The sequence below is a fragment of the Halichoeres trimaculatus genome, unplaced genomic scaffold (genome assembly GCF_033239565.1).
Source record: "Halichoeres trimaculatus isolate MK-OKI-2021-1 unplaced genomic scaffold, fHalTri1.1 fHalTri1_scaffold_11, whole genome shotgun sequence".
NCBI lineage: Eukaryota > Metazoa > Chordata > Actinopteri > Labriformes > Labridae > Halichoeres > Halichoeres trimaculatus.
In genome coordinates, this window is record NW_027437189.1 from 22118850 (window position 1) to 22143330 (window position 24481).

Here is a 24481-nt window from a genome sequence, read left to right on the forward strand (position 1 = left end):
ACATCATGCCAAATAAATATTTTGCGTATTCTGTCAACACTGTTTATGGTTCAAACAGGACCCCATTGTTTCTCATGAGTCCTCAACATTCTTATGCTAAGGGTTTGTGGAGAAAAAATAACTTTTACAATTTGCAACTTTTTATTTTTATTTATTTATTTATTTATTTATTATATTTTTTTAGCTTGGAATGCCAAATAGGTGGATTCAGGTGAATTGAAACGGGTTTAAGAAACAGCCCAGTGTTTCTGCTTTGAAAGGTAAAATCTAAAGCTGTAAGTGCAGAGACCTTGCTATGGAGGAAGGTGTCATCATGTGGGAGGGTGTGGAGTGCCAAGTGGAAGTTGACCTCATAAACATATGAGGTTAAGAAATGAAATGCTTTGTCTTGATTTTTTTTTATTTAAGTGTACACTTCAAATACACAAGATATTGTAGGTAAAGCATACAAATGGTGGGTATGTGCAACAAAACAAAATAATTGCAGGTGTCTTTAAATTCTGTAAACTGGGGTATTTTCTTAGTGGGTTTGGTTACTTGGGACACTTCTTTTAGAGATGTTTTTTTTTTCCTTCAAATTCTGAAAAATGTGCAAAGGCCATTTTGGTCAGATTTTGAAGAAAAAAAAGGATAGGGTAAGTTGGTTCAATTAACTCATGATTACTCCTTTATGTTTTAATGGAATGATGTAATTCGGCCGTCTTGTGATTCTTGTGACTGTATGTAGCTGTGAAACATTTTGAATTGTCTGGTGTACGAATTGTGCTCTACCAATAAGCCTGCCTTGCCTTACGAGATAACCGATTGCAGATAGAGGATAGTGGTGTTGCATGTGCTAATATAAATGTAGGGCGCCCTCTAGTGTTTACTTGGCATTGTTACAGAAAGAGGTGACAGGCAGCGTCCAAGTCTATACGAACAAAACAAATTTAAATTACACACTAGTATACTGCGAGAAATAACTCTTAAATTTACAGATTTAGTTGTTAGTCACTAAGATTATGATTCTAAAGAACAACAACAACAACAATAATAATGATAATGATGATTATTATTATTATTATTATTATTATTATTATTATTATTATTATTATTATTATTATTATATGAAATTTCTTTCATGGGCTATATATACTAACACAAGTTTCAATCGGAAACACCCTTCATCTCGCGACTTGATCAGTGTGTGGGCTTCTGTCACGTCATAGTTTCCAGGAGCACTCCCGAAAATACCTGTGGAGGAATATCATGGTTTCACCTTTTCTTCATTTGTAAGTCGTCATGATGATATTTAAGATTATATTCACGAACAAAAACGCTTGTTTGCATGCAATATAAGGTAGTTTAGATCTTTGTAGGGCCTCAGCCTGGTCTCAGCCCAAGAAAAAAAAAGGAAAAAAACAACAACAGGACACTGAAACAGCTCTCCTGTCGGGAATAAGGGGAGCGGCTTTTGAAAGCGAAAGAGTGTCTGCATTGTTGAGCTGTCATAGTACAATCTTTACGGTATTCTTAAGGAGGAAAACAAGTGCGCATTTGTACATAGTGCAGGCTATAGGTCGTCTGTTATTCAGCATCCATTTAAATGTTAGGTGTGCACACTTGCAGACACATAAGTACTAGTCCAGTATAGTCCAGAAACAATGAGTTAACTGCGTATCAAACAAAGTATTTAAGCTTGAAACCCAACTCTAATTTAATCTCAAGTGCTGTCAAGAGAAACACAAAATCGGACACTGATACGTTTTATCTTAGTGTCACAAATTTGCTTCTTTGAAAACTGTTACATCAAGTACACAATTGATTGATTAACCATTAAAGCCATCAATCTACTTTCTAGCAGCGTAGAACCACCTGTAGGTAAACAATAATTTCATTTTGCTTATCAGTTGATCTTGTGATCTTGCTGCAGGCTATCTATTTCGAAAGCGTTGAAGGGGATGGGGCTTTTCCTCCATTTACCGTAAAAACTTGAAGACGGGGGCGTTTCTTGGGGGTAGACCGCGGAAATAAGGCTGTACGACATTCGCTTGTCAGCCTTGTCCTGGATAGTTTCCGTCACTGAATACGAAAACATGAACATAACGGGAGGCACGGACGTTCAACTTGGCGGATGAACAACGGTTGTACGAACAAAGTTGAGATACATGGACACTCGTGTATCTGATGACAGGTAAGTGAAATGGCGCTGGTGGTAAGGTGTGGACCATAGGTGTGGACGTGTGTTGGTCGCTGGGGGAGAGGGGCGACATCAACTGAACCGTGGACTTTTGCCTGTCAAGTTTGTACGGTGATTTTTTGGACTGAATTAAAACACATGGTTGAATCATGTTAGGATGCCTCCTTATTTATGAATCTTGACTAAAAATACTTTCGGTAGATGATTTCTTCCACTCTGTCCCGTAAGAGCTCTGTGGTATTGAATACTGGGGCTGACGTGACCATCAGGCACGGTGCGCAGGCAGAGTTTCAGAGATAACCTCACATCCGTTTTCTTGTTGTCAGGTGGGAAATTCCTCTCCAACGGTCGGCCCATAAAACTCGTCACGACCACTGAAACATGATTTGACATTTTTGATGATTTTTGATCCGCTGACACAGCAGGGCAGTTACAAAGCTTCTTTCACTGTTATCGTGAACAACTAGTGATCATTACTTTAATTTAGCACTCATGGAGAGCTTTTTGTCAGCTCATTCTGCTTGGTTCTAACTTACCGTTGTATATCTCCACTCTCCACTTCTCCACTTAATTTATATAGCACATTTTAAAAACAGACCAACGTCTCCAAAGTGCTGTACAAAAGCAAAAACCATAAAATAAATAAAACATTAAAAAAAAAAAAAAAACATGAATTAGAATGATAAAAAAGATAAAATAAATTAAAAGACACAGAGGACCACACAACTCACGCGGTGTTAAAAGCCAGAGAATAAAAGTGGGCCTTATAGCCTCATAATGTATAAAAATGACTGCTAGGCTTTATTGAGTGTTTTTTTTCTACTTCTGTTTTATCATTGCTTTTTTTCTGTTAGAACAAAAATGAGTGTCCACAAGGAGCATGTGGAGGCCTTCACTGAGTCTCCAGTGTCCACCTGTCCATCCCTGAAGAGTGACCACTCCAAAGATGTTCCTCTTGCCTTCAGAAATGAACCTGGACTACCAGATACAAAGTAAGACTTTTACTCCTTCTGTATCCCTTTTGAAAATTTCAAGAAGCATAGGTTATGATGTAATCTGTATAGTGATCAATGAATCTTCACTTTATTAAAAATAGATTTATTATTGATTTTATCAGGTCATAATAAGTTGAAGACACAACTTCAAAACATAAGTTTTTTAGTGAGCCTTTGTTGAGTGAGTTCCAAAAAAACATTCAACTAGGTCACATCAGAATGTTTACCATTGCTCTGTAGTTACAGACCCATTTTCAGGCCAAAACAGTTCTTTTGATGAGATGTTACACTTTAGGGACTGAGTCAACCTGTTGGTGCAGTTTTCCTTTAAACGGGGCATGTAAAAAACATTTACATCTCATCTTTAAATGGGTATTGTTTGTGGAATGCAGGCTAGTTTGTTTTTCTTGTTCATCTACATTTTAATGTCATTATAATAATCAATCCCTTATAACAGAAACCAGCTTTGTATTGATATTATACAGCTGTAAAACGTCATGAAAAAGCAGGCCTACAGTTTTTGGTGTAAGAACCAGAGTAAGAACAGTAGTGTCATTCTTTCTTAAATTGAAAAAAATATGTATGTAGTTATAAAAGATGATAAAAACATTCTCAGTGTTAAATTAAGCACTGAAATAAACAAAGTCTTCAACAGGGAAATTGGAGACTAAACAACTATAATAAGGCAGCATGATTTGAAACAGGTTGAGGAGACAGCTCAGTATTTCTGCTTTGAAAGGTAAAATACAAAGCAGTGATTGCAGAGACCTTGCTATGGAGGAAGGTGTCGTCATGTGGGAGGGTGTGACTGGAGTGACAACTGGAAGTTGACCTCGTAAACATGAGGTTGAGAAATGCCATATGCTTTGTCTTTTTAATTAAATGTAAATGTACAGTTTGAATAAAGATAAGATATTGTAGATTAAAAAATGTAAACATATAAATGATGTTTATTTGTAACAAAATAAACAAATATATATTCTAAGGTGTCTTTATATTTTATAAATTAGGGTATTTTCTTAGTGTGTTTGGTTATTTGGAACCCTTTTTCATGCTAATATAATGAGCCTTGACACTAGTGTTTTCATGAAGCCTTTAATCAAACCACCAATTTAGAGATTCAAACAAAAAATCAACCTCAAAGTACAAATTTTGAAGATTCTCGATGGTTTGTGAATAGATTTTAATTATAAGCCCACTCTCAATTCTGTCATGTTTAGACCTCGCACTTTGGGAAAATCTTACTAACAGCTCACTGGGTAGTGTCACATCTCAGATTTCTCTTTCTCATCTTAACCCACTCTTGCCAATCATCCTGTACATGCTGCTGTTTTCTTCCTCTACTTCCATGGTTTACTGATGTCACAACTTTTTTTTTTAATTGAGGCTTTACTTTATAACTTGAGAAAAGACCCTTCAGGTTGTGATGCTTTTACTTAGCACCTGAGCTGATGAAAAAACTAAAACAAATGTTTTTAGGGTTACAATGTTATTGCTTTGTAATTACAGAGAAAGAAAAAGGACCAGTGATGCTATAAGGGATGAGCTGCTGTCTTGCGCTGTGTGTAACGAGGTCCTGCCACATCCGCAACCGTCCATCTGTGGACACTGCATCTGTAAGCAGTGTGCTGCTTTATACTGGGAAGAACGCAACTCAGCAGGAGACCGCCCCTGTCCTCAGTGTGAGAAAAGATGCAGGAAAAATCCTAGACTGCAAAACCCTGGTCATCATAGCATTGTCAATGGTAATTATGTTCTTTTTGCTGCCTAATCTTTGTGTCTGTACGATCACATTTATATCTTTTGATTCTCTTTAGACAGAGCAGGATCTACTGGGATCGATGAGGTTTATCGACAAGTATGACGCATTTTAAAAAAGATAAATAAAATAAATACATTTATGTATCTAAAAAAGATAACTTTATCAATCAGCTTGTTGCACCAACTAAAGTATGGGTATGGTTGAATAATTGTCCATGAGAGGTGAACTTTACATTTGTGATAGGTCAGGTGCTCTTTTCAATTAGCTGTCAGGATCATAGATGAACCAGGCCGAGTGATGACATCTTGAAATAATCTGCACTCACAGACCATCATTTTTTTCTTTTTCAATTCACAAGTTTTGTTTTTATTAACTTCCAGTAAATTGTTTCATTTTCTCACATGCGAATGAGCAACAACAACAACAAGGTGATTTTTTTAACGAATCAACGATCAGCCGCTCTTTAAGCTCTGGCATCAGTAGAATCAAAGATTCAAGTCGACCTCAGTTTTTGCATTAATAACCCCTGTATAAAAAGTGACGGAAATAAATTGCAGAGACAGAATCACATTAATTTTTGCATATCTTTCAGGCTCTGGCAGTCTGCAGGAGGCCTTAGACACTCATAAGAATAGTCTGAGCAGAAGATGTGAATTTGCAATAGAAGGCACTGCCGAAGCAGGAACTCGCACCCATCTGAACAGAATCTACACTGAGCTTTACATCACCGAAGGACCATGCGAAGGAGTCAATGTCCAACATGAAGTATGGCAACTTGAGACAATATCTAAAAATGAGACCCTGTGTGAAACTCCAGTCAAATGCCATGACATCTTCAAAGTCTTACCTGGCCAAAAGGGATCAATCAGAGTCGTTCTGACAAATGGAATTGCCGGCATCGGGAAAACCTTCACAGTGCAGAAATTCACTCTTGACTGGGCAGAAGGTCTGCAGAATCAGGACATCAGCCTTGTTGTTCTGCTTTCTTTCAGGGAGCTGAACCTGGTCAGAAAGGAGCAGTACAGTCTCCTGAAGCTGCTTCATGATTTCCATCCAACACTAAACAAGGTCACAGCACAAAGACTTGCTTTCTGCAAAGTTTTGTTTATCTTTGATGGCTTAGATGAAAGCAGGCTTCTGTTGGATTTCCAGAACAATGAGAAAGTGTCTGATGTCAACCAGGAGTCATCGGTTAATGTGCTGTTCATGAACCTCATCCAGGGGAATCTGCTTCCTTCAGCTCTGTTGTGGATAACTTCCAGACCTGCTGCAGCCAATCAGATACCTCCTTTGTACATTGATAGGATGACAGAGGTACGAGGATTTACTGACTCTCAAAAAGAAGAGTACTTCAAGAAGAGATTCAGTGATGAATCAGTGTCCATCAGGATGGTCTCACACATCAAAGCATCCAGGAGCCTTTATATCATGTGTCACATCCCAGTTTTCTGTTGGATCACTGCCACAGTCCTGCAGCACATGTTGACTACAGACCCGAAAGAGCTGCCCAAGACTCTCACTGAGATGTACTCACACTTTCTGCTGGTTCAGACAAAGCGGAGAACACAGAAGTATGACAAGGGGTACAACGAAGTCACCCAACAGGAGCAGATGCAAGCTGACAAGGAAGTCCTTTTGAAGTTGGGGAGACTTGCTTTTGAAAACCTGGAAAGAGGGAACATCATGTTCTACCAGGAGGACTTGGAGCGATGTGGCCTTGATGTCAGAGAAGCCTTAGTTTTCTCAGGATTGTGCACAGAGATCTTCAAAAGGGAGTGTGTACTCTTTCAGAAAATGATTTACTGCTTTGTCCATTTGAGCATTCAGGAGTTTCTTGCAGCTGTCTATATGATCAACAGTTATCTGAACAAGGACATCAAAGTGATGGCGACCTTCTTAGGAGAAGATTGGGACCAAAAGGACTCTGAGCCAGGTCTAGATACCTTTCTCAGTAGGGTGGTAGACAAGTCTCTAAGCAGTGAAAACGGCCATCTGGACCTCTTTGTTCGCTTCCTTCATGGCCTGCTATTAGAGTCCAACCACCATCTCTTAAAAGATCTGGTGGACTTGACAGCAAGCAATCCAGAGAGCATCCAGAAAGCAATTACCAACCTGAAGAAGATGAACACTTACGATATCTCTCCTGACAGAAGCATCAACATCTTCCTCTGTTTGATGGAGATGAACGATCACTCAGTGCATCAAGAGATTCAGGAGTTTCTGCAGTCAGAAAACAGATCTGAGAAAAAGCTCACAAAGACACATTGCTCTGCTCTTGCCTACATGCTGCAGATGACGGATGAGGTTCTTGATGTTTTGGACCTGAAGAAATATAACTCATCAATTGATGGAAGGCGAAGGTTGCTCCCAGCTGTGAGAAACTGCAGACATGCCAGGTAATTAAAGTGCTAGTGTCATTAATTAGGCAGGAGCTCAGTGATGATACACACTTAAGTCTACTTTTTTTGTAATGCTTCCTTGTCTAAGCTAGATATTCTGAACACTTCACCAGTTGATGCTGATTTTATATCAACACTGTTTCAGACTGGCTTGCTGTGGATTCTCAGAGAGGCATTGTGAAGTTTTGTCCTCAGCTCTTATGTCCAACCCGTCCCATCTGCGAGAGCTGGATCTGAGTGAAAACGACTATCTGCTGGATTCAGGAGTGAAGCTCCTGTGTGGTGGACTAAAGAGTCCGAACTGTAGACTGGAGATTTTAAGGTGAGAACTTTTAAACAGCTGTTTGATGTCTCCAACTGTGTCCTAAATTAGGGGCTGCAGCCTTTAGAATAGAATAGAATAGAACTTCATTGTCATTGTAACAAGTACAACGAAATTGAAGTCACAGCAGCAATCAAGAAAACAAAAGTAAGAAAGTGTATAGGGAAAAAGGTCCATAAGAAAATGGATGATGACAGCTTGTCCATCATTCTGCAGTTCAGCCAGCCTCCACCTCCACAGGGTCCAGGACTGAGCCTCCCCAGCAGTCTGTTCAGTCTCTGGCTCCTGGATCCTGTCTGCTCACAGCAGGTGAAGCTTTTCCAATGTGGCGTTGGTGTCTGATGTTAGCTCCGTTAGGCATGTCTGTGAATAGCATGACGCTACTCTGTCCTCTGGTATTCCCTCTGTTGCTGGGTTAGCACAGCTAGCTCGTCCACCTTATTGGAGATAGATCTTACGTTCCCAATAACAATGGATGGAAGGACAGGTCCATGTCGTCACTTCTTAGCTCACACCTGAGAACCAGCACGTCATCCTCACCTCCTTCTCCTCACCTTGTGGGAAGACATCAGGCCTTACACCAGTTAGCATTGACATGCTACAGGCTGCAAACAGCTGAGTTCACATGTAAACAATACAGCCATGGTTACATGTAGGATCTCCAGACAAACTCAGGAGAAAAAGTAGTAAAAATATCACTGAAGCCACAAAAAGTTTGGTGTCCATGACCAGTAAATGAGCCATTCAAAGTAATGATCCACTCCAAATACAAAGATTACGAAAAAGAGATGAAAAAATTACAAGAAATGGACAAAGAAGAGAGAGCTGCTGCAAAAGGCAGCCATAGCCAACAGGGCGGCGCCTAGCAACACTAAAAGGGGGCTTTAAAAGGCTGTGAGGAGTTTCTAAGTGATCTTAAAAAAAAGCATTTCTTCGAGATATGTGCCTGATTGTAATCCACTTTAAAATAAGATTATCAGCACCATCATAGGTTATTTCATATTGCTAGTTCTCAGCTTCCTGATCAGGTCAGCACGTCAAAGTCTCCATAGAGATATGGACACATTTGTAACTTGTAAACTGTGATTTGTATCTGTTACTCTGTATTTGTGACTGTGCTATGTGATTTGTGTCCCCCTTGAAATTTCTATCTTGCCTCATAAATCACAATTTGTTTGTCACTCAGAATTTTTTTATGGAAATACATTTGCAAATTCTTTTGAGACCTGTAATTTATCGCATGCATATCACCACCTGTACGTTAACTTAAGCATTTTTAGCGTTTGCAATCAGCGTATACAACCAAGTGTAGGCACCTGTCTACAAAAGCGCAGCAATGTTGAAAGTGACAAAATGAGTCTGGTCTTTGAAATGTGTCCTTGTTAAAATTTTCAGCTTGAAGAGCTGCAGTTTGTCAGGAAGTTGTTGTGATTCTCTAGCGTCAGCACTCAAGTCCACCTCCTCTACTTTGAGAGAGCTGGACTTAAGCAACAACAACTACCTCAAGGATTCAGGGGTGGAGCTTCTGTCTGCTGGATTCAAGAGTCCACACTGTCGACTGGAAACTCTGAAGTAAGACCAGTTTTGTTTAGTTTTGACTTTTTCTCTATCAGAATAGTGTTAAATGGAAATAATCTTTTTGTGTTGGATAGGGTGATGAATGGAAAAACCATGACCAGAGTTGTTATCACAAATGTGCTATCTTCTGCCTACCTCCTGTCTAGACTGAGTTGCTGTGGGCTGTCAGAAATCAGCTGTACACATCTGGCTTCAGCAATGACATCCAACCTTTCACAGATGAAAGAAGTGGATCTGAGTAAAAACAAAATCAAGGATCGAGGAGTCATTCTGTTGTCTGAAGCATTGAAGACTCCTCAGTGTAAACTGACATTTCTGAGGTGAGTGTAGATAATACACATTTTTATTGATAGAAAACATTTAGATATAGAGTAACAATGCTGGATGTCTATACTAAACGTGTGTAAATTTTGGAACCTCTATATCAGGGGTGGCCAACCTGTGGCTTGCAAGCAGCATGTGGCTCTTTACTTTTGGTGTGCGGCTCTTCGATCCATCCATAAAAAAATAGATATAGATATACAGTTATGAGTAGTGGTGTGCTGATCAATCTAAAATGTTGATATATTGATGCCAATGTTGAGATCAGTATTGATCAATGCTTGGGTGATGGAATTAAGTTTCGGTTTCTGTTCTCTACATGTGCTCCTCTCATTGCTCATGTGCTCATAGCTATATAGATAGATAGATAGATAGATAGATAGATAGATAGATAGATAGATAGATAGATAGATAGATAGATAGATAGATAGATAGATAGACAGACAGACAGACACACAGACACACAGACACACAGACACACAGACAGACAGATAGCTGGTTAGATAGATAGATGGAAATGTATTGCTTTTCATTTTATTTCATTTCGTTTATGTGTGAGAGAAAGTGCAATTGTAAGACCACGTGTGTGATGTGGCTCTTTGTAGTACCATGGTAATTTTTGTGGCTCTTGGTCTCTGACTGGTTGGCCACCCCTGCTCTATATATTCAGATGTTGTTAAGTTCCCCAAATACGTCTGAAATCTGATCCGTTCTAAAAATAATACTTCAAGATCTTTATTAGATCTTTATTAGGTCTTCATAAGACTTGCTCACATGAGAGGTCACCACACTCCTAATTGGATCATAACACATTGGAGGGACGAGCCCAAAATACCAAGGTCTGCCCATTGCTCTGCCCCTGACAGGCCTCGAGAGGGCTGGCCAATCAGAGTGAAGGGGGTATGTGTAGTGGTGAGCCTTAAAGAGACAGCAGCTAAAATAGCTAACTAAGGGTTTTCTAAGACTGATTGTGAGAAAATTATTGTTTTTCATGCTGTAAATCATGTAAAGCTTCAAAGGTGCCAGAGGAACAGTATAAACACTTTAGAAATATACAATAACCCTTCCTTAAGAGGGATATGGTAGATTTATTTAAATGTATAACATCATTTCACATTTAATGTCTCTCCCTCATTTACAGGATCGATAGATGTGGGCTTACAGAAGACTGCTGTGTAGCTTTGTCATCGGCTCTGAAGTCAAACCCCTCCAGTTTGAGAATCCTGGAGCTGAGTAATAACGATCTGCAGGATTCAGGAGTGAAACTGCTGTGTGTTGGTTTGGAGAGTCCTCACTGTAGGCTGGAGGCTCTGAGGTCAGTCCGTTTTCAAAACTGAGTTTAATTTGAAAAATAACTGAATAATTAACTTAAAGTTATTTGGGCATATCACTTAAAAGGTTTTGATTGTCATTTTATGCTATTGGAAACAGCACTTCATAAACTCTTCATAAAAAAGTTAGGTTTCATTAATATGATGTTGTTGAAGTTTTTATTGCTAAAATAATTAAGGAAATTGTATTACAAAAAGTTATTTATTTATATGTCAAATTAACCATTGATGATAATTGAATAAATACATTGAAGAAAAAATAAACTATTTCCCTATACATCTTGAAGTTTAAAGCTGCATAAAATGTAAATAAATCCAAGCTTTTATTGATTTTTTTGTCACATTATTAAACCTGTTTCATCTGTTCAAATCAAACACCAAAATGAAAAACTGGAATAGTTATTGATCAGTACTGTTTCCAGCCACCCAAGAGCAGAGCAAAAAAGAAGGAATTGCAATTTCCCCCAATTGCAGATCAGTTTTGTTTTTGTTTTTTTGTTATGATAACTAACTAAATCCCATCAAAAATGACTTATTTATCTAATTTCATAGTTTTTCATGTCCTGTTTGAAATTTTAGCAGTTCTTCATCTTTCCAATAGCTTTTGTTTTGTTCTTCATTTATCAATGCTAAAAGTATTTTTTTTTTCAGAGTGAGAAGCTGCTGGTTGTCGGATGTTTGCTGTGCTTCTCTGGCCTCAGCTTTGATGTCTAATTCCTCCAGTCTCAAGGAGCTTGATCTGAGTGACAATGATCTACAAGATTCAGGGTTAAACCAGCTGTCGTCTGGACTAGAGAGTCCACAATGCAGGCTAGAGACCCTGAGGTGAGGGATCTGTTTTTTATCTGTTATTATTATCAGATTAAACTCTTCACCATTATTTGACAGGAGGCAACTGAGCTGCTGACTTTTAAATCAAGGCTACTTCTGAAATCAGTGTATCTTTTCAATGTCGATTCATTTTTCTGCAGACTGATGAGTTGTCGAATCACGGATGAAGGCTGTGCTTCTCTAGCAGCAGCTCTTAAGTCCAACCCGGCCCATCTGCGGGAGCTAGACCTGAGGAAAAACAACCTGGAAGAATCAGGTGTTAAGATGATGTCTGAGCTACTGAAGAGTCCACATTATCAACTGGAGAGTCTGAGGTCAGCAGCATATTTGAGGCAGAAATGATATATTTACAGACAGAATTTTAGACTTGCACTGAGGAGTAAACATGGCTGCTTTGGATTGCTAACAATGGAGAAAACAATAGAAACTCAAACAACACTCGGTTAAAGTTAATGTGATGATGTGTTTCTTTAACCATCCCTACAGAATGGAGGAAATGGAGTGAACCTCGGGTGTATCTCATCGCTGGGAGTAATGTGCAGTCAGTGCAGAGGATGACCACAGCACTGACACACTACAGTTGTATCTGAATTCAATCAGAGATCCCATATAATTAATGTTTTTATTTACATTTTTTGTCTTAAATCAGAGCATCTTTTAATGTAATACTACTGAGTATATGAACAATATTTGTCTTACGGAGAAATCACTCAGCACCTTACCTCTTAAAAGCAAAAGCATTGTGGTGCACTTCTACCTTTTGTACAGAGTAAATAAATGAAATATAATTAACCATAAGGGAACTGCAGAAGTGCAACTTTGAAGACTTTTGTTTAGTTTGAGAGAGCTTTTTTGGTTCGGTTTAAATTATATCCTGTTCAGAAAGTTTAGAGAGAACAGTTATTCTTCACAACATGACTGCAAACCATATGAATGTTTTGTTTTAGCATTGTTGGTTTGTCTGTTTAACAAAAAAGTAAAGAAGACTTTATATCAACCATGTGCACTGAAAACATTTAAACAACTACAACTTTGTATCTGAGACACAAGCAAAACTTTTTTTTACTTGTTAAAACATGAGTGTGTGTATTACTGTACCTTGCATAGCTACACTGTTTTAAATATTTGAATAAAGCACACACAGAGTTGTATGGTTTTAACAGTTCTCTACAAATCTTTTTTTCAAAGTACATGTTGGCTTGTGGCAAAAAAAACAGAAGTCCTTGATTCTATTTTAAATTGCATTAATCATCTTATTTCCCCCCAAATCTTACTCAGTGTTGAATCTGTCCATCCATGACCAGACCAGTAACCATCCATTCTTAAAAAAAAAAGTCAGACAAAGTGAAGTTCTGCTTTCTGTGTAAAGTAGGATGAAAAAAGTTAGTTATTTGTTGCTATGTAAATGAAAAATGAGCTGGTTGGCAATCCAGACTGTTAAAACAACAGCAACCACTTTACAATTGTCCAAACATGACTGTCCACTGTGGAAAACCCTCGTTTGTCTACAGCGTGCAAAGCTTTGCACTATCCTATAACTACAAGAGGACACAATTTAGGGAAATATTTTTATTTTCAAATCCTTTCAAAGGTTACACAGTTTAAGGATTCATTTCACAATAGTCCAAAAAATATATTTTTTCTTTTCTTACAGAAACCAAATCAAAAAACAACCAACAAGGCAATTCTGATGAGTATCCAAAATATTCTTTAAATGTAACAGATCACCCCAATAAAAAACGAAACAATAAAGCTGAGATACAAAGCGTAACGATGTAACATCAAGATCTATGAAAATAAATCTGAAGGTATGATCAAATTAAGATTATCAAAATTCCTGATTAAAAAAAAGCTCACTTTGGATGACAGAAACCGTCTGTTTGATGATTAGATGTTCTAAAATGCTAAATATAAAAATACACTGCCCTGAAACACACTGTGCTCATGTTTGGTTTCAACTTCAAACATGATTTCTTGTTTGTAGTGCAAGTACATGATGGTATAAAACAATAATTTAACTTAAAATAAGTAACAGCTCTAGATGAATAACTGATAAAATGAAACTCAAACTAAAAAGTGTGTATGATAACAAAGAGGGATGTCAGTAAAAGCCCTGAGTACACGCCCTGAATTTACATTCATTAAACCTCTTCCCTGAAACGAAAATTATTCTATCTTAGGGTAAATACTAATTTTGAAACAGATTGTATGTTATTAATATTTGGTGCTCATCATACTTGCCCAGTAACCACCTCCCCCATTATTTCCATTTGGCATTTTTCCATTCTAACATCTCCCAAATGTTTACCAGGAGCAGTAGCTCTCCTCCTCTTATGAGTATGTCAGAGCTTTGCGTCCCTTTTGTCCATTCACGCCAAGACTTAGTACTCCCCTGGCTCTGCCCTCACAGTCGTCGTTTGACCAGCTGGCTTTCAGAGGAGTCAGCTCTGGAGCGATGATGTCACCATTCTGTGTGTTGATAAAAGCGAACAAATACAGCGCAGGGTTTACATAACATACAAAGATACCACCCGAACTCAGTCTAACCCTAAAACAATGATTGTTTACTTTGGTCCACCTGGAAGCTGCACAAGGGAAACTTAACGAGTAAATTCTGAAGTCATGTAAACACGGTGACTTACAGGGTCTGACCACAAGAGGGTAGAAGCTCCTCATTGGAACATTTTAGGAGCTTTTTGTAGTAATTAACTGAAATCTTTTAAATAAATTTTGTTCTCTTGACGGTGTTTGAAACAAAAATCATTTAATGCATTTTGATTATTTTCCTATTCTATTTTTCTATTTTTAGAGTTTTTCTAAACACACTGCTTGAGAAGATTTGTTGTTCATAAAAAACTAAATCTGAAATAAGTGTAAATTCAAAGAATTTCAGGCAGCCATGTCTTAAACCTTAGAAATCATTGCCTCTTATGGGATATTTTGCAGAAAGTGTCGTGATGTGGACGACAGTCTCACAAAAAGCACTCTCTCTCTTCCCCCCGGTTTAAAGCATGTTGCTGACGGCACATGTGATACATTCAGGGACCGTCGGAAATTTGAGAATCTGACGAGAACACCACTTTTTTTTTTTTAAAAGCTTTTGAATAGAACAAACGGTTTGTAAATGCCAGGCATTTGAAAATAATGGCGCTTTTGAACCCCCCCCCCCCCCGAGTTTGGGATCCAGATTAATCTGCGTTAATTTTTATAATGCGTTTATTTGCAGTATAATTAATTAATCTAATTAACACATTAAAATGACAGCCCTATAAATTACACATATGTTACAGTACAAAGCTTAAATTTTGTGCAACTTGGTAAACAAGCTAAATGTACTGATCATATTCCTGTTTCCTATTTTGAAATGTTTCAAACCTTTAAACCAACATTTTATATTATTTTTAACACTTTATTAAGACAGTTATCATTCTCAGTGAAGACTTAAAAGCTGTAGTTAAGTGAATATTTGACATTGTAGCACTGTTTACCTGAGGCTTTGAGAAGTTCTTGTTCATGCACCACTGCACAAATTTCTTCTTGGCTGCATCAAGACTAATTTCATCAGTCTTCTTGCAGTAGACCCTGATCAACTGCTCTGCAAACTGCTCAGGGAGAAGTTGAGACACCTATAAAGAAAAAGTACAGATGTTTAAATGTGTGAAAAGTTCATACTAAATGAGCAAGCTTCAATGTCTGGTCTTCCTTCAATTCTGACCTGGTTCTTGCGAATCATGATGGCTTTGTCCGGGTCGTCCTTGCAATAGAAACGAACGTTGTTGATGGGATTCTTCTCCTTCATCCCATAGTCCATGTAAATGACCTAAAAGAGAAGACAGAGATTATTTAGTGCAGAAAAACACTAAGACCAAGGCAGAGACTTAGAATTGATCACAGGAATAGTGGGAAACTCACACTAACTATAAAGTCTTCTGGCTGCAGACTGACATCCTGGGCGCCGGTTTGGGGGATGGCATTCGCTAACTCTGCCTCCCAGTTGTGAATTTCCTCCTTGTGGAAGAAACAGCAGTGAGTGACAGAGTGACTAAACATATCACATCAGTAGAGAAACTTGAACACACTTTTTGATCCCACGTTTTACTCTTACTCTAATTTCTTTAATCTTATTTACAAAGACAGAATATAATCTTAAAACGTACATAGGCAAGTTTAAATTGATTCATTGGTAACTCATTACCTTCAAAAACATTTTACATGTACCAACATTTTCAGAAAGAAAAACAGAAGAGTTGCTAGGACAGGGACATAGAAGGCTTGGTATCAAAAATATGCTTTAAACTTGTTAAAATAACATGTGAGATGTTGGTTTAACAAGTTCTGTTGATGTCACAATATTTAATGACCTTTCTACCATTTTAACCAATTATGGAATCAGTCCTGTTAAAATGTCAAATGTTGTAACTACAAAAAAATGATAAGTATAAGATAATTGACCTTCATGAACATTATGCAAATTTACTGACAAAATAAGTTATTTGTAATAAAATATCGTCTCAAAGTGTATTCAAAATATTTCATTTCCAAACTTGATAATATGGGTTTTGTTGCACTGAGCAAGTCACTATACCACAGACATCAAAGTTTACTCTTCATTCTTGGGTCACTTTGTTTAAAATAATTTCAAATTTAATTTTTACAGTGTAGTAGACAGCTAAAATAATATTCACAGTAACTTTTTTTTGCACAGACTTGAGAGTTCATGAGAGCATTGGTTACACCGATTGACATTTATCAGTTTAACCAACTGACCACATCTTTCACTCAGCTACAGATGAACACTGTGAAACTAATAATAAAAAGCCAATCCGTTGTGTTCGACAACACAACAATGGGAACCTGCAAACACACACCTGGGGGATGTTCATGGGTTTTGCTGCCTGGGTTTGGCCCAGACACTTGTAGAGGTGTCGACAGATGATGTTACGCAGAATCTGTCTCGCTTCGGCCAGTTCCGGGCTGGAGGAGTGGAGTATTTGCTCAAACACATGATCTACAAACCAAACAGAAAGTGAATGAGACAGGTCTGATTAAACAAACCGGACACAGCAGAGTTGCTACATCGTTCAATCAACTTCATCTGTCTTTGTTTTATTAGCTAAGGTTCTGTCTTATGATCTACAGCTTGTCCAGAACAACATGTTTAAACATGGAAAAAAGAGAAAGAAAAAAAGAAAAAAGGTCGCATCACCTCATTCTTCAAAATCTCCACTGGCTCCCTGCGTCTTTACCATTTAACCTTTTATTGCCAAATATACCATATTTATAAATGAGTTTTAAAAACCTCTTTCTCATCAGCATGATTAATAGTTTCATGATTTAGATTCAGACTTCTTTATCTTTTCCCCAGGGGCAATTACATTTCACTCTCATCCCTTCCAGAAACATTCAATGACAGTGACATAAACATGGGGAGACAGGACGAGGAGAACTTGAAAACCTGTGAAACAATTTTAAAGAGGATTTACCCCCCTGAGGATTATCATCCCACTGCAGGAAGCTGAAGTTGTTATTTTGAGTTATTTTGATGGCTGCTCTCATGAAATCATCCACACACTTTTTTCTGAAAAAATAAAAATATTTTCAAGAAGTTGTACAAGGAATATAATCTAAATTGGTGCTCATTTTTTTAAAAAATTAGGGTTTTCTGCATCAAAAAAATGAATGTTAACTAAAAGTGTTTCTGAAACTGCCCAATTTATTGAATGTGACACAAAAATCACATCATAAACCAAATTGATACAGCAGTATTTTAGGGGGATTTTTATAAAAGGGTTAATAAACACCTCAGTTACAAAAAAACTGTCAGAATTACTCATTTGGAGTTTTTTTAAAATCATTGGATCTGGTTTTAAACAATATTCATGGGTTCTATTCATTTAATTAATTTTATTTATTTTTAGGTTCTTGATATTTTTCATTGTTTTAATTATTGCATCTTGTTGTAGATTACTTTGGGCTGAATGCTTTTGTGTTTGAAAAGTGCTTTGTGAATTAACAAAAGTCTCATGAAAAAACAAGGTTGATTTATCTTCAGGAAACTAAGAGGGATTGCAGAATGCACTACAAGAAGTTGTGCATTTAATAACTTTTTGTACACAGTTAGAGGCTCAACATTAAAACTGTTCATAGGAATGTACAACCATGAATAAAGTTTGCTCACGTCTGTTTGTTGAAACTGTCCTTTAGTCATGAGATATTTGATCTTGTGGAGAAGGACTATTCTTGGTACAAATAAGCATTGTTACACATCTGTTTGCAGTTGGTGTGTTCAATGCATTCATCATTTTGAAAATGAACCATTGCAAAAGCTTTTATCCTTTATTCCACAAGTTATTGAACATCCACTTCACTTTGGTGCAGGCGTCTCAAATATAAGCCAGCCAACATCAAGAGGAAGAATAAACAATAACTGGGATTTTTTTTTTTGTTGTTTCCTTTTTTTTGCTTCTGCCTGAACTGAATTAGGTAAGTTGTAACTTGTTGTTGAAGGTGTTACTGTTAAGTATTTCTGACACTAACACTGGTACTGCTGGTGATGCTACAGATGAAGCAATAATGTGCTGTGCACTCTTCTCTGTCCACACACCTGTGAGCTTTGTGTAGGCCTCCATGTCATCTATAGCTGTGGAGAGATTAAACTTCCTCCCTCCTGAGCCCTCTACCAAGATGTGCTTGTCTGCTTTTAAAAAGGCCTCAGTAATCCTAAAAAAAGAAATAAAAACATTATCAAGAACCTATTATCATACAGAAATGACGATAAACTATATCACAGCAACAAGCTACTCACATAGTCTCTATGATGTTGCACACTTTGTGCTGATACGCTCTTCTGTGGAGACAGTTCCGAGTGTGGAACATGTCATAGAGATTACCCACCTCCTGTTTCAGAGATAACACGTATGTTAGTCATTACAAACTTCCAAAACAGACCATACTTTTGAAAAGTTCATTAAAAGTAACTTCAGCACCTTGTCTCTTGTGCAGATGTGCTTTTGACCATCGACTTCACAAACTCTGGCAAACTTCAGGAAGCGGCGGTAATCAAAGTTATTTTGGATTCCAAGATGGTAGCAGTCCCTGCGGAGAGATTGAAAAAAAAACATATTTACAATGAAAAAACATAGTCCAGACAAAAGCATGAATTTATATTGGTCAAAAATATTCTACCTGGCAAAGTAGTCCCACTTGTCCACATCGATACCATTTCTTTTGTTGGCCACGATCTCATAGAGAAATGACTTGTCCTCTGGGCGCCCTTTATATGGCCACTGTGACAAGATGAGACAATAGAGAATATGATCAGTTTTACTGGTCATGTTTGTTGAGGTCAAGAAAAAAAAAACAGAAAAAACAACAACATGAGGATTTGATGAACAAGAAGACAGGACTAAAAATATACACAAAATTATGAAAACAAGTGTCAAACTGACAAAAGGCTCTGATTTTCTTTATCTACTTCTTTATTTTTGTTTTCTGATGCAGACCTGACCAGAAACCATCCATACTTAGCCTACACAGCGCAGATACACTAAAAAACCCTTGTTGATTGAGTCCGTGTGTTTCTTCCTAACCTGCATTTCTTCCTCATTTCAATGGGAAAAATGACAAAGGCCAAAACACACCCTGTGACTATCTGAAGGGAGAAACACAGATGAGGAAGAGCAAGTTCAGCTGGAAACAACTAAATCCAAATGTTGATTTTCTTAAAATTTTAGCATGGAAACATAGTTTCAGATGCAAGTCTCTATTTGCACAGCTTGATAGCTCTATGTTAAATTACTTTCTTTATGATAGTGTTAATATAGTTGAACAAGTTGTTTTTGTAACTTTAGGTACAATGCAACCTCACGTATCAAAGAGTATTATAGTCTTCCTCTTAAATCACTCAGCTGCTACACTACTGAGTCTGAACTAGGCCAACAGAGGAAGAAAAATGTACCTGGCAATCTAAACCTTATCTTAACCCATTTGGCAGATATTCTTATTCTTTTAAAGCAAACCATACATCATTTTTAATATCTTCAAATAACACGTATTTGAGGTCAGTTCACTAAAAACAAGACAAACACCTGCTCAGACCTAAGTTTCTACAGTGTGATCTGTTTTGAATTGGCTCTTTCACAGACCCTCCTCTAACATTATTGATGTCTCTTCTTTTATGTTTTATCCTGTTTTTTTAGAGCATTAGTCCAGACCTTTTGCTTTCTGTAACCATAAATCTAATCCTTATCATCGCTGACTCCTGTCAGAGGATTTCTACATCTCACTGTGGCCATCTCTCTCCTCGAGGCAGTGAAATAACAATCATCAGTTAAAGATTTCAAGGGTAAAAGCTCTCAGAACAGATCAAACTTGTTCCTGAAGCAGAATGAAGAAGATAAGTCGACTTTGTTTGAACATAAACGAACACAAAGCCCATTTGAGGACTTCTGACAAACTTTTTGTAGGTTATGCTGCTAAAAATTATTTATCTGTACCAGACACCCTGGGCACAATACAGATATGATGCAATGATTGAGCAAAAGTTGTTGAACCAGTTGTGATGGAAATATTATCACAGAGGGAGGAGAAACAACACATCAAAACATTTTTCCCCTCCTTAAAGCTATAGTGATGCTTCTGTGTAAGAAATCTCTGTTTCCTTCTTCCAAAAAGCAGGACACAGACAGACTTGTTTCACACAGTCAGAACCAGCAGGTACCTGGCCTTGAGCTGCATCGTCGTCCAGCGGTCCAGCAATCTGTTCCTTTATGAAGTCCAGGTCTTCAGGCAGCACCAGGCCATGCTGCTCCATCACAGGCTTCAGGTTATTGTCACTCACCAGGTAGTCAAACATGGCCAGGGAAGCAGTCTCATGCTGCAACAGAAACAATCACGTTTCACAAATATAGCAGTGGAAAAACTTGTGTTTGACAAGGAAAGATTAGTGACCAAAGACTGGGAGAGAAAGAGCTTATCTCAGCTCAAACATGACATGTCACAGACATGAGCACTGTTTTATCCCCAATACATAACAGATTACAGCTCTGGGGTCATAAGTTACAGAAAGAATATGTTCTTGTCTGTTTTATCAGTTACAAGACGCTGATTCTTTGGACAGTGGCCTTGCTTTATGGTTTTTACAGCTGCCTGCCAGCTTATCAAGTCAAGAAAGAGCAGGAAAGGACTTTTCAACGGTCCTAAACAACTTAATAAATCAGTACAAAAGGAAATATAAGATACGGAGAGAAAATACATCTGTGTGGTCAATGCTGAGGAAGACTAAGTTTTGAGGTAAACATCAACTATTAAAACACAAGCCAGAGAAAGGATTTTTTGATGGCTATTGGATTTTTGTAAATCACTAAAAAGAGCTCTTCAATGGGTGACTAAGAGATGGCTCAGTAGCTGTTATAGCAACAAAGAAAGAAGAAATAATGAGCAATGTGGAACATTTCTTCTAATAGGAACCAGATGCCACCATTGCAGGACAAAAAGTTTCTTCTTTGTTTCTCTGAGGGAGTTAAGCTGCTTTAAAACCAAACACTTCAGCCTGGAATTGCATGGTCTCGCAAAAAAGAATATATATATATATATATATATATATATATATATATATATATATATATATATATATATATATATATATATATATATATATATATATATATACGCTCTCCCAAAAGCAATATATAACACTACTGCCTGTATTACTATTTAGCATAGCATGCATTCTCTTGAACACATCAAAGCCTATGTGTATAAATGGGACAAAGAAGTGTCTCCCTTTGGCTGATTTTGACCTGTACAAAAGAAATCTCAAACAGCTTTATTTTGGTTTTTGCAGGGTGCTTTAATTTGTCTTGACTGACACCTTCCCTGTGACACCAGTTTCAGACATAAACTCCTCACAGGAGCTTTAAGCTATTTATTGATTTAACTGTATTTATTCAGAAATGAATTGTGGCTGACTGGCTCACTCTCAGGTTTTTAATATATTGAACTTAAAGTAAGCTTTTTTTTCCTTACGCTTTTATGACAAGAACAACCGAAGAAATCACAGTTTCTTACCTTCCAAGTTATTTCAGGGCGTGCCCTCGGGATGAACATCCCATCAAACATATGGGAAAATGGCCCATGTCCTGGGGGGGGTAATAAAAAAATAGTTAATTAATGATTTACTGCTGGTGAACTTTACACTTAGCTCCCTGTGACTAATGCTCATCTGGAAAACAGAACCAAAAACAAACAACATTAGTTTCACTTTAATTCTTAGCTTCCCTCACACCCTGTGACTCTGACTTATCCCAAACTTTTAAACTGAATGTGTGTATTATTAATTACTCACCCAGGTCGTGGCAGAGCCCAGCGATCTGCACACATAGGATGTCTCTGCGAGAGATGAGAAGCTCTGGCTGCCTGTCATTCAGAGCCTGAACGAGTCTCCCTGCTAAGTAACCCACCCTGCATCGACCGACAACAAACCAACATACAAGATACACTCTTAAAACAGCTCAGACACATAGCAGAAACATTCACCTTACATTAAGTAGCACATAATTAAAGATTCATCCAAAACTATTTCAAACTGTCACAACAGTCAGACTATATCAAGTATCTCTGAGAAAAGAAATTAAATCATGTGAGTATTAGTGAGTTTTTAAAAAATGTACTTCTCAGGTTATAAACATTTGCTACACAAACCACCATTCTGTGTAGCTTTGGATTTAATAAGTTAGACAAATAACTGCTGTCCACTGCCCTCCCACACATAAAACAAAGTCTTTGATTAAAACATGGTGAGCCATGTGAGCTTCAGGAATATTAGCCTGACTGAGTGTCCAAACAGATAATGAAAAGATTTGGGAATTTTGGAGAGACATATGTGATTGAGGATTTGTGAGAGATTCATAGAGTTCCTATCTACTGGGCTTCAAGATGATGCAAAGAATGTCTTGAAAAAGCCTCAGTGAACCACATTTTCCACAAGTAGTAGATAAAAGCTCTCTTCATATCACTATAACCTCTACAGTGTGCTTTTACAAAGACAGGGCTCAAGGTTTTTTCCTGTTACTTTAAAAAAATAACCCCACAAGACACGGACTGCATTTCCATACAGTGGCTGACTTTTTCCATTGTTGCCACTTTTACCCAAACATAGTACTGCAATTTCTTCCCTTTGAAGAGGGAAGTCATGCCCTTTTCACATTAGGACAGTTTTTATTCATAATTTTTAACAGCACTCTTTGATATGTATCTATTTTCACTAGATAAAGATTGATACCTGGAGTATTAGGCATCACACATCTCTAAACCTGGGATAAAAAAAAACTGAATGCTGAAAAGGTTTACTGAGGTACGGGATCAACATACAGACAACATCAGAGAAGTTATGATACTGACATTGGTCTTAGAACAACTCCAGCTGCTTATTTAAATGTGTTTTCAACAGCACAGTAGTGCCGGTTAGTTATGTTTCATTAAAATCAATTGCATCTCACCAATACATACCCAATGGAGTGTTCAAACCGGTTGTGGGACGCTCCTGGGAACACAAAGTAGGCACCTCCTAGCTGTTTGAGATTTCGTAGCCTTTGGAACTGAGGTGTGTCAATGATTTTAATGAGAAGAGGGTGAATCTCTACATGACCATGGATGGGATCATTAAAGACCTGGCAGAAGACACAACAAGGAACATCACTTAAATCAACAAAGATAACCAACTCTCCATTCACAAAAAGCTGTTTCGTAAATCTGTGTGTAATTGGTCTTCCCTTTTGTCTGTGTTTATTTCACACGTCCATGGTGCTCCCTTATGTCTTATCTTAACAGCCTTGAAAGTTCAGTGAGCGCTCACATCATACCTTGTTTGGCTCTGCTACTATCTGCCACAGCTTCTTGAGACTGTGAAGGATCTCCAGCCGGTCCCCAAGACACCTTTAAAAAAATTAAATAAATAAATGATGTGCTTTCTAAGTTTGACTTCACAAGGTTAAACAAAAGAAAAGGCACTCACTTAATGCCAATCTTCTCCAAATTGTCATCGTCGAGATACCTCAGGCTAACACCGGTGATTTTCTGTTCTGGATAACAGGGAAACGTGTTGTCAGCCCCAATGCCAAACCACAGAAAAAGGTGGAAACTGTCATCTGACAGTATTATAATCAATTAATATCAATGAAAGCGACCAACCTCTAAATGTATCTTCCCATTTACCGAGACCTTCTCGTTGCAGAAACCGACAGGTTTGGTCCACTCCCCATTGCATGTAGTTCGAGTCCTGGTGCCGGACTGCTGACCCTCTCTTTACCGGCGTTGTGAAGCTGTCATCGGGGGCCGAAACCGACTCGAACGGTCGTTTCCGGTTCTCCATGTTGATATTACAATCAGGCAGAGATTAAACTAAATCTAAAAAGACGGGACCCCTGAATCAAGAGTCGGTTTCGATTTCGATTTCCACGTCGAAACTTACAGCTGCTCAGGCTGTTCCCAAAAATTCACTGACACGGTGAAAATACCCGGGTTTTGTTACCCCGGCGGGTAAGTTGAGTTGAACGAAAACTCAAATACAATTTCCGGTTCCGACCTTCAAAATAAAACTGCATTCACAACCGTTCAAGAATCTAAGAATTGAAGGTTTTATAGCCAGTTTTCTTTACTGACAAGGACATAAATAAAGTAAATGTTTGAAATGTATAATAAACAAATCCAAATTTATATCAAGCTCAAGTCGTTATCTTTCACAATATGAATTAAAAACTTTAAG

The 24481-nt window shown here is 37.8% G+C and overlaps 2 protein-coding genes across 2 annotated transcripts; one reads left to right on the plus strand and one right to left on the minus strand.

Annotated features, from left to right (window-relative positions):
- The first annotated feature begins 2003 nt into the window (after positions 1 to 2003).
- LOC141799220 (NACHT, LRR and PYD domains-containing protein 3-like) lies at positions 2004 to 12850 on the plus strand. The gene is made up of 11 exons (XM_074681397.1): positions 2004 to 2173; positions 3034 to 3171; positions 4684 to 4919; positions 5529 to 7332; positions 7481 to 7657; positions 9053 to 9229; positions 9382 to 9555; positions 10698 to 10871; positions 11539 to 11712; positions 11859 to 12032; positions 12205 to 12850. Exons 1-11 carry the CDS (start codon positions 2148 to 2150, stop codon positions 12221 to 12223), a joined length of 3273 nt encoding a protein of 1090 aa, XP_074537498.1. The 5' UTR covers positions 2004 to 2147; the 3' UTR covers positions 12224 to 12850.
- Positions 12851 to 13427: 577 nt separating this feature from the next.
- On the minus strand, positions 13428 to 24259 carry LOC141799221 (deoxynucleoside triphosphate triphosphohydrolase SAMHD1-like). The gene is made up of 16 exons (XM_074681398.1): positions 23908 to 24259; positions 23732 to 23798; positions 23580 to 23652; positions 23227 to 23387; positions 22064 to 22179; positions 21787 to 21857; positions 20438 to 20593; positions 18904 to 19004; positions 18705 to 18813; positions 18524 to 18615; positions 18323 to 18438; positions 16587 to 16726; positions 15631 to 15726; positions 15434 to 15538; positions 15207 to 15344; positions 13428 to 14187 (listed from the first exon to the last, which is right to left on the minus strand). Exons 1-16 carry the CDS (start codon positions 24086 to 24088, stop codon positions 14050 to 14052), a joined length of 1860 nt encoding a protein of 619 aa, XP_074537499.1. The 5' UTR covers positions 24089 to 24259; the 3' UTR covers positions 13428 to 14049.
- Positions 24260 to 24481: the final 222 nt, after the last annotated feature.

Bases quoted from the DNA above. Each gene is read 5' to 3' on its own strand.
- LOC141799221 (XM_074681398.1), bottom strand. From the start codon at position 24,088: ATGGAGAACCGGAAACGACCGTTCGAGTCGGTTTCGGCCCCCGATGAC. The intron at 18,814-18,903 runs GTAGAATATTTT...ATCTCTCCGCAG, and splicing joins AAGTGGGACTACTTTGCCAG to GGACTGCTACCATCTTGGAA. The intron at 15,727-16,586 runs GTGTGTGTTTGC...TTCTTCCACAAG, and splicing joins AACCCATGAACATCCCCCAG to GAGGAAATTCACAACTGGGA.
- LOC141799220 (XM_074681397.1), top strand. From the start codon at position 2,148: ATGGACACTCGTGTATCTGATGACAG. The intron at 9,556-10,697 runs GTGAGTGTAGAT...CCTCATTTACAG, and splicing joins TGTAAACTGACATTTCTGAG to GATCGATAGATGTGGGCTTA. The intron at 10,872-11,538 runs GTCAGTCCGTTT...TTTTTTTTTCAG, and splicing joins TGTAGGCTGGAGGCTCTGAG to AGTGAGAAGCTGCTGGTTGT.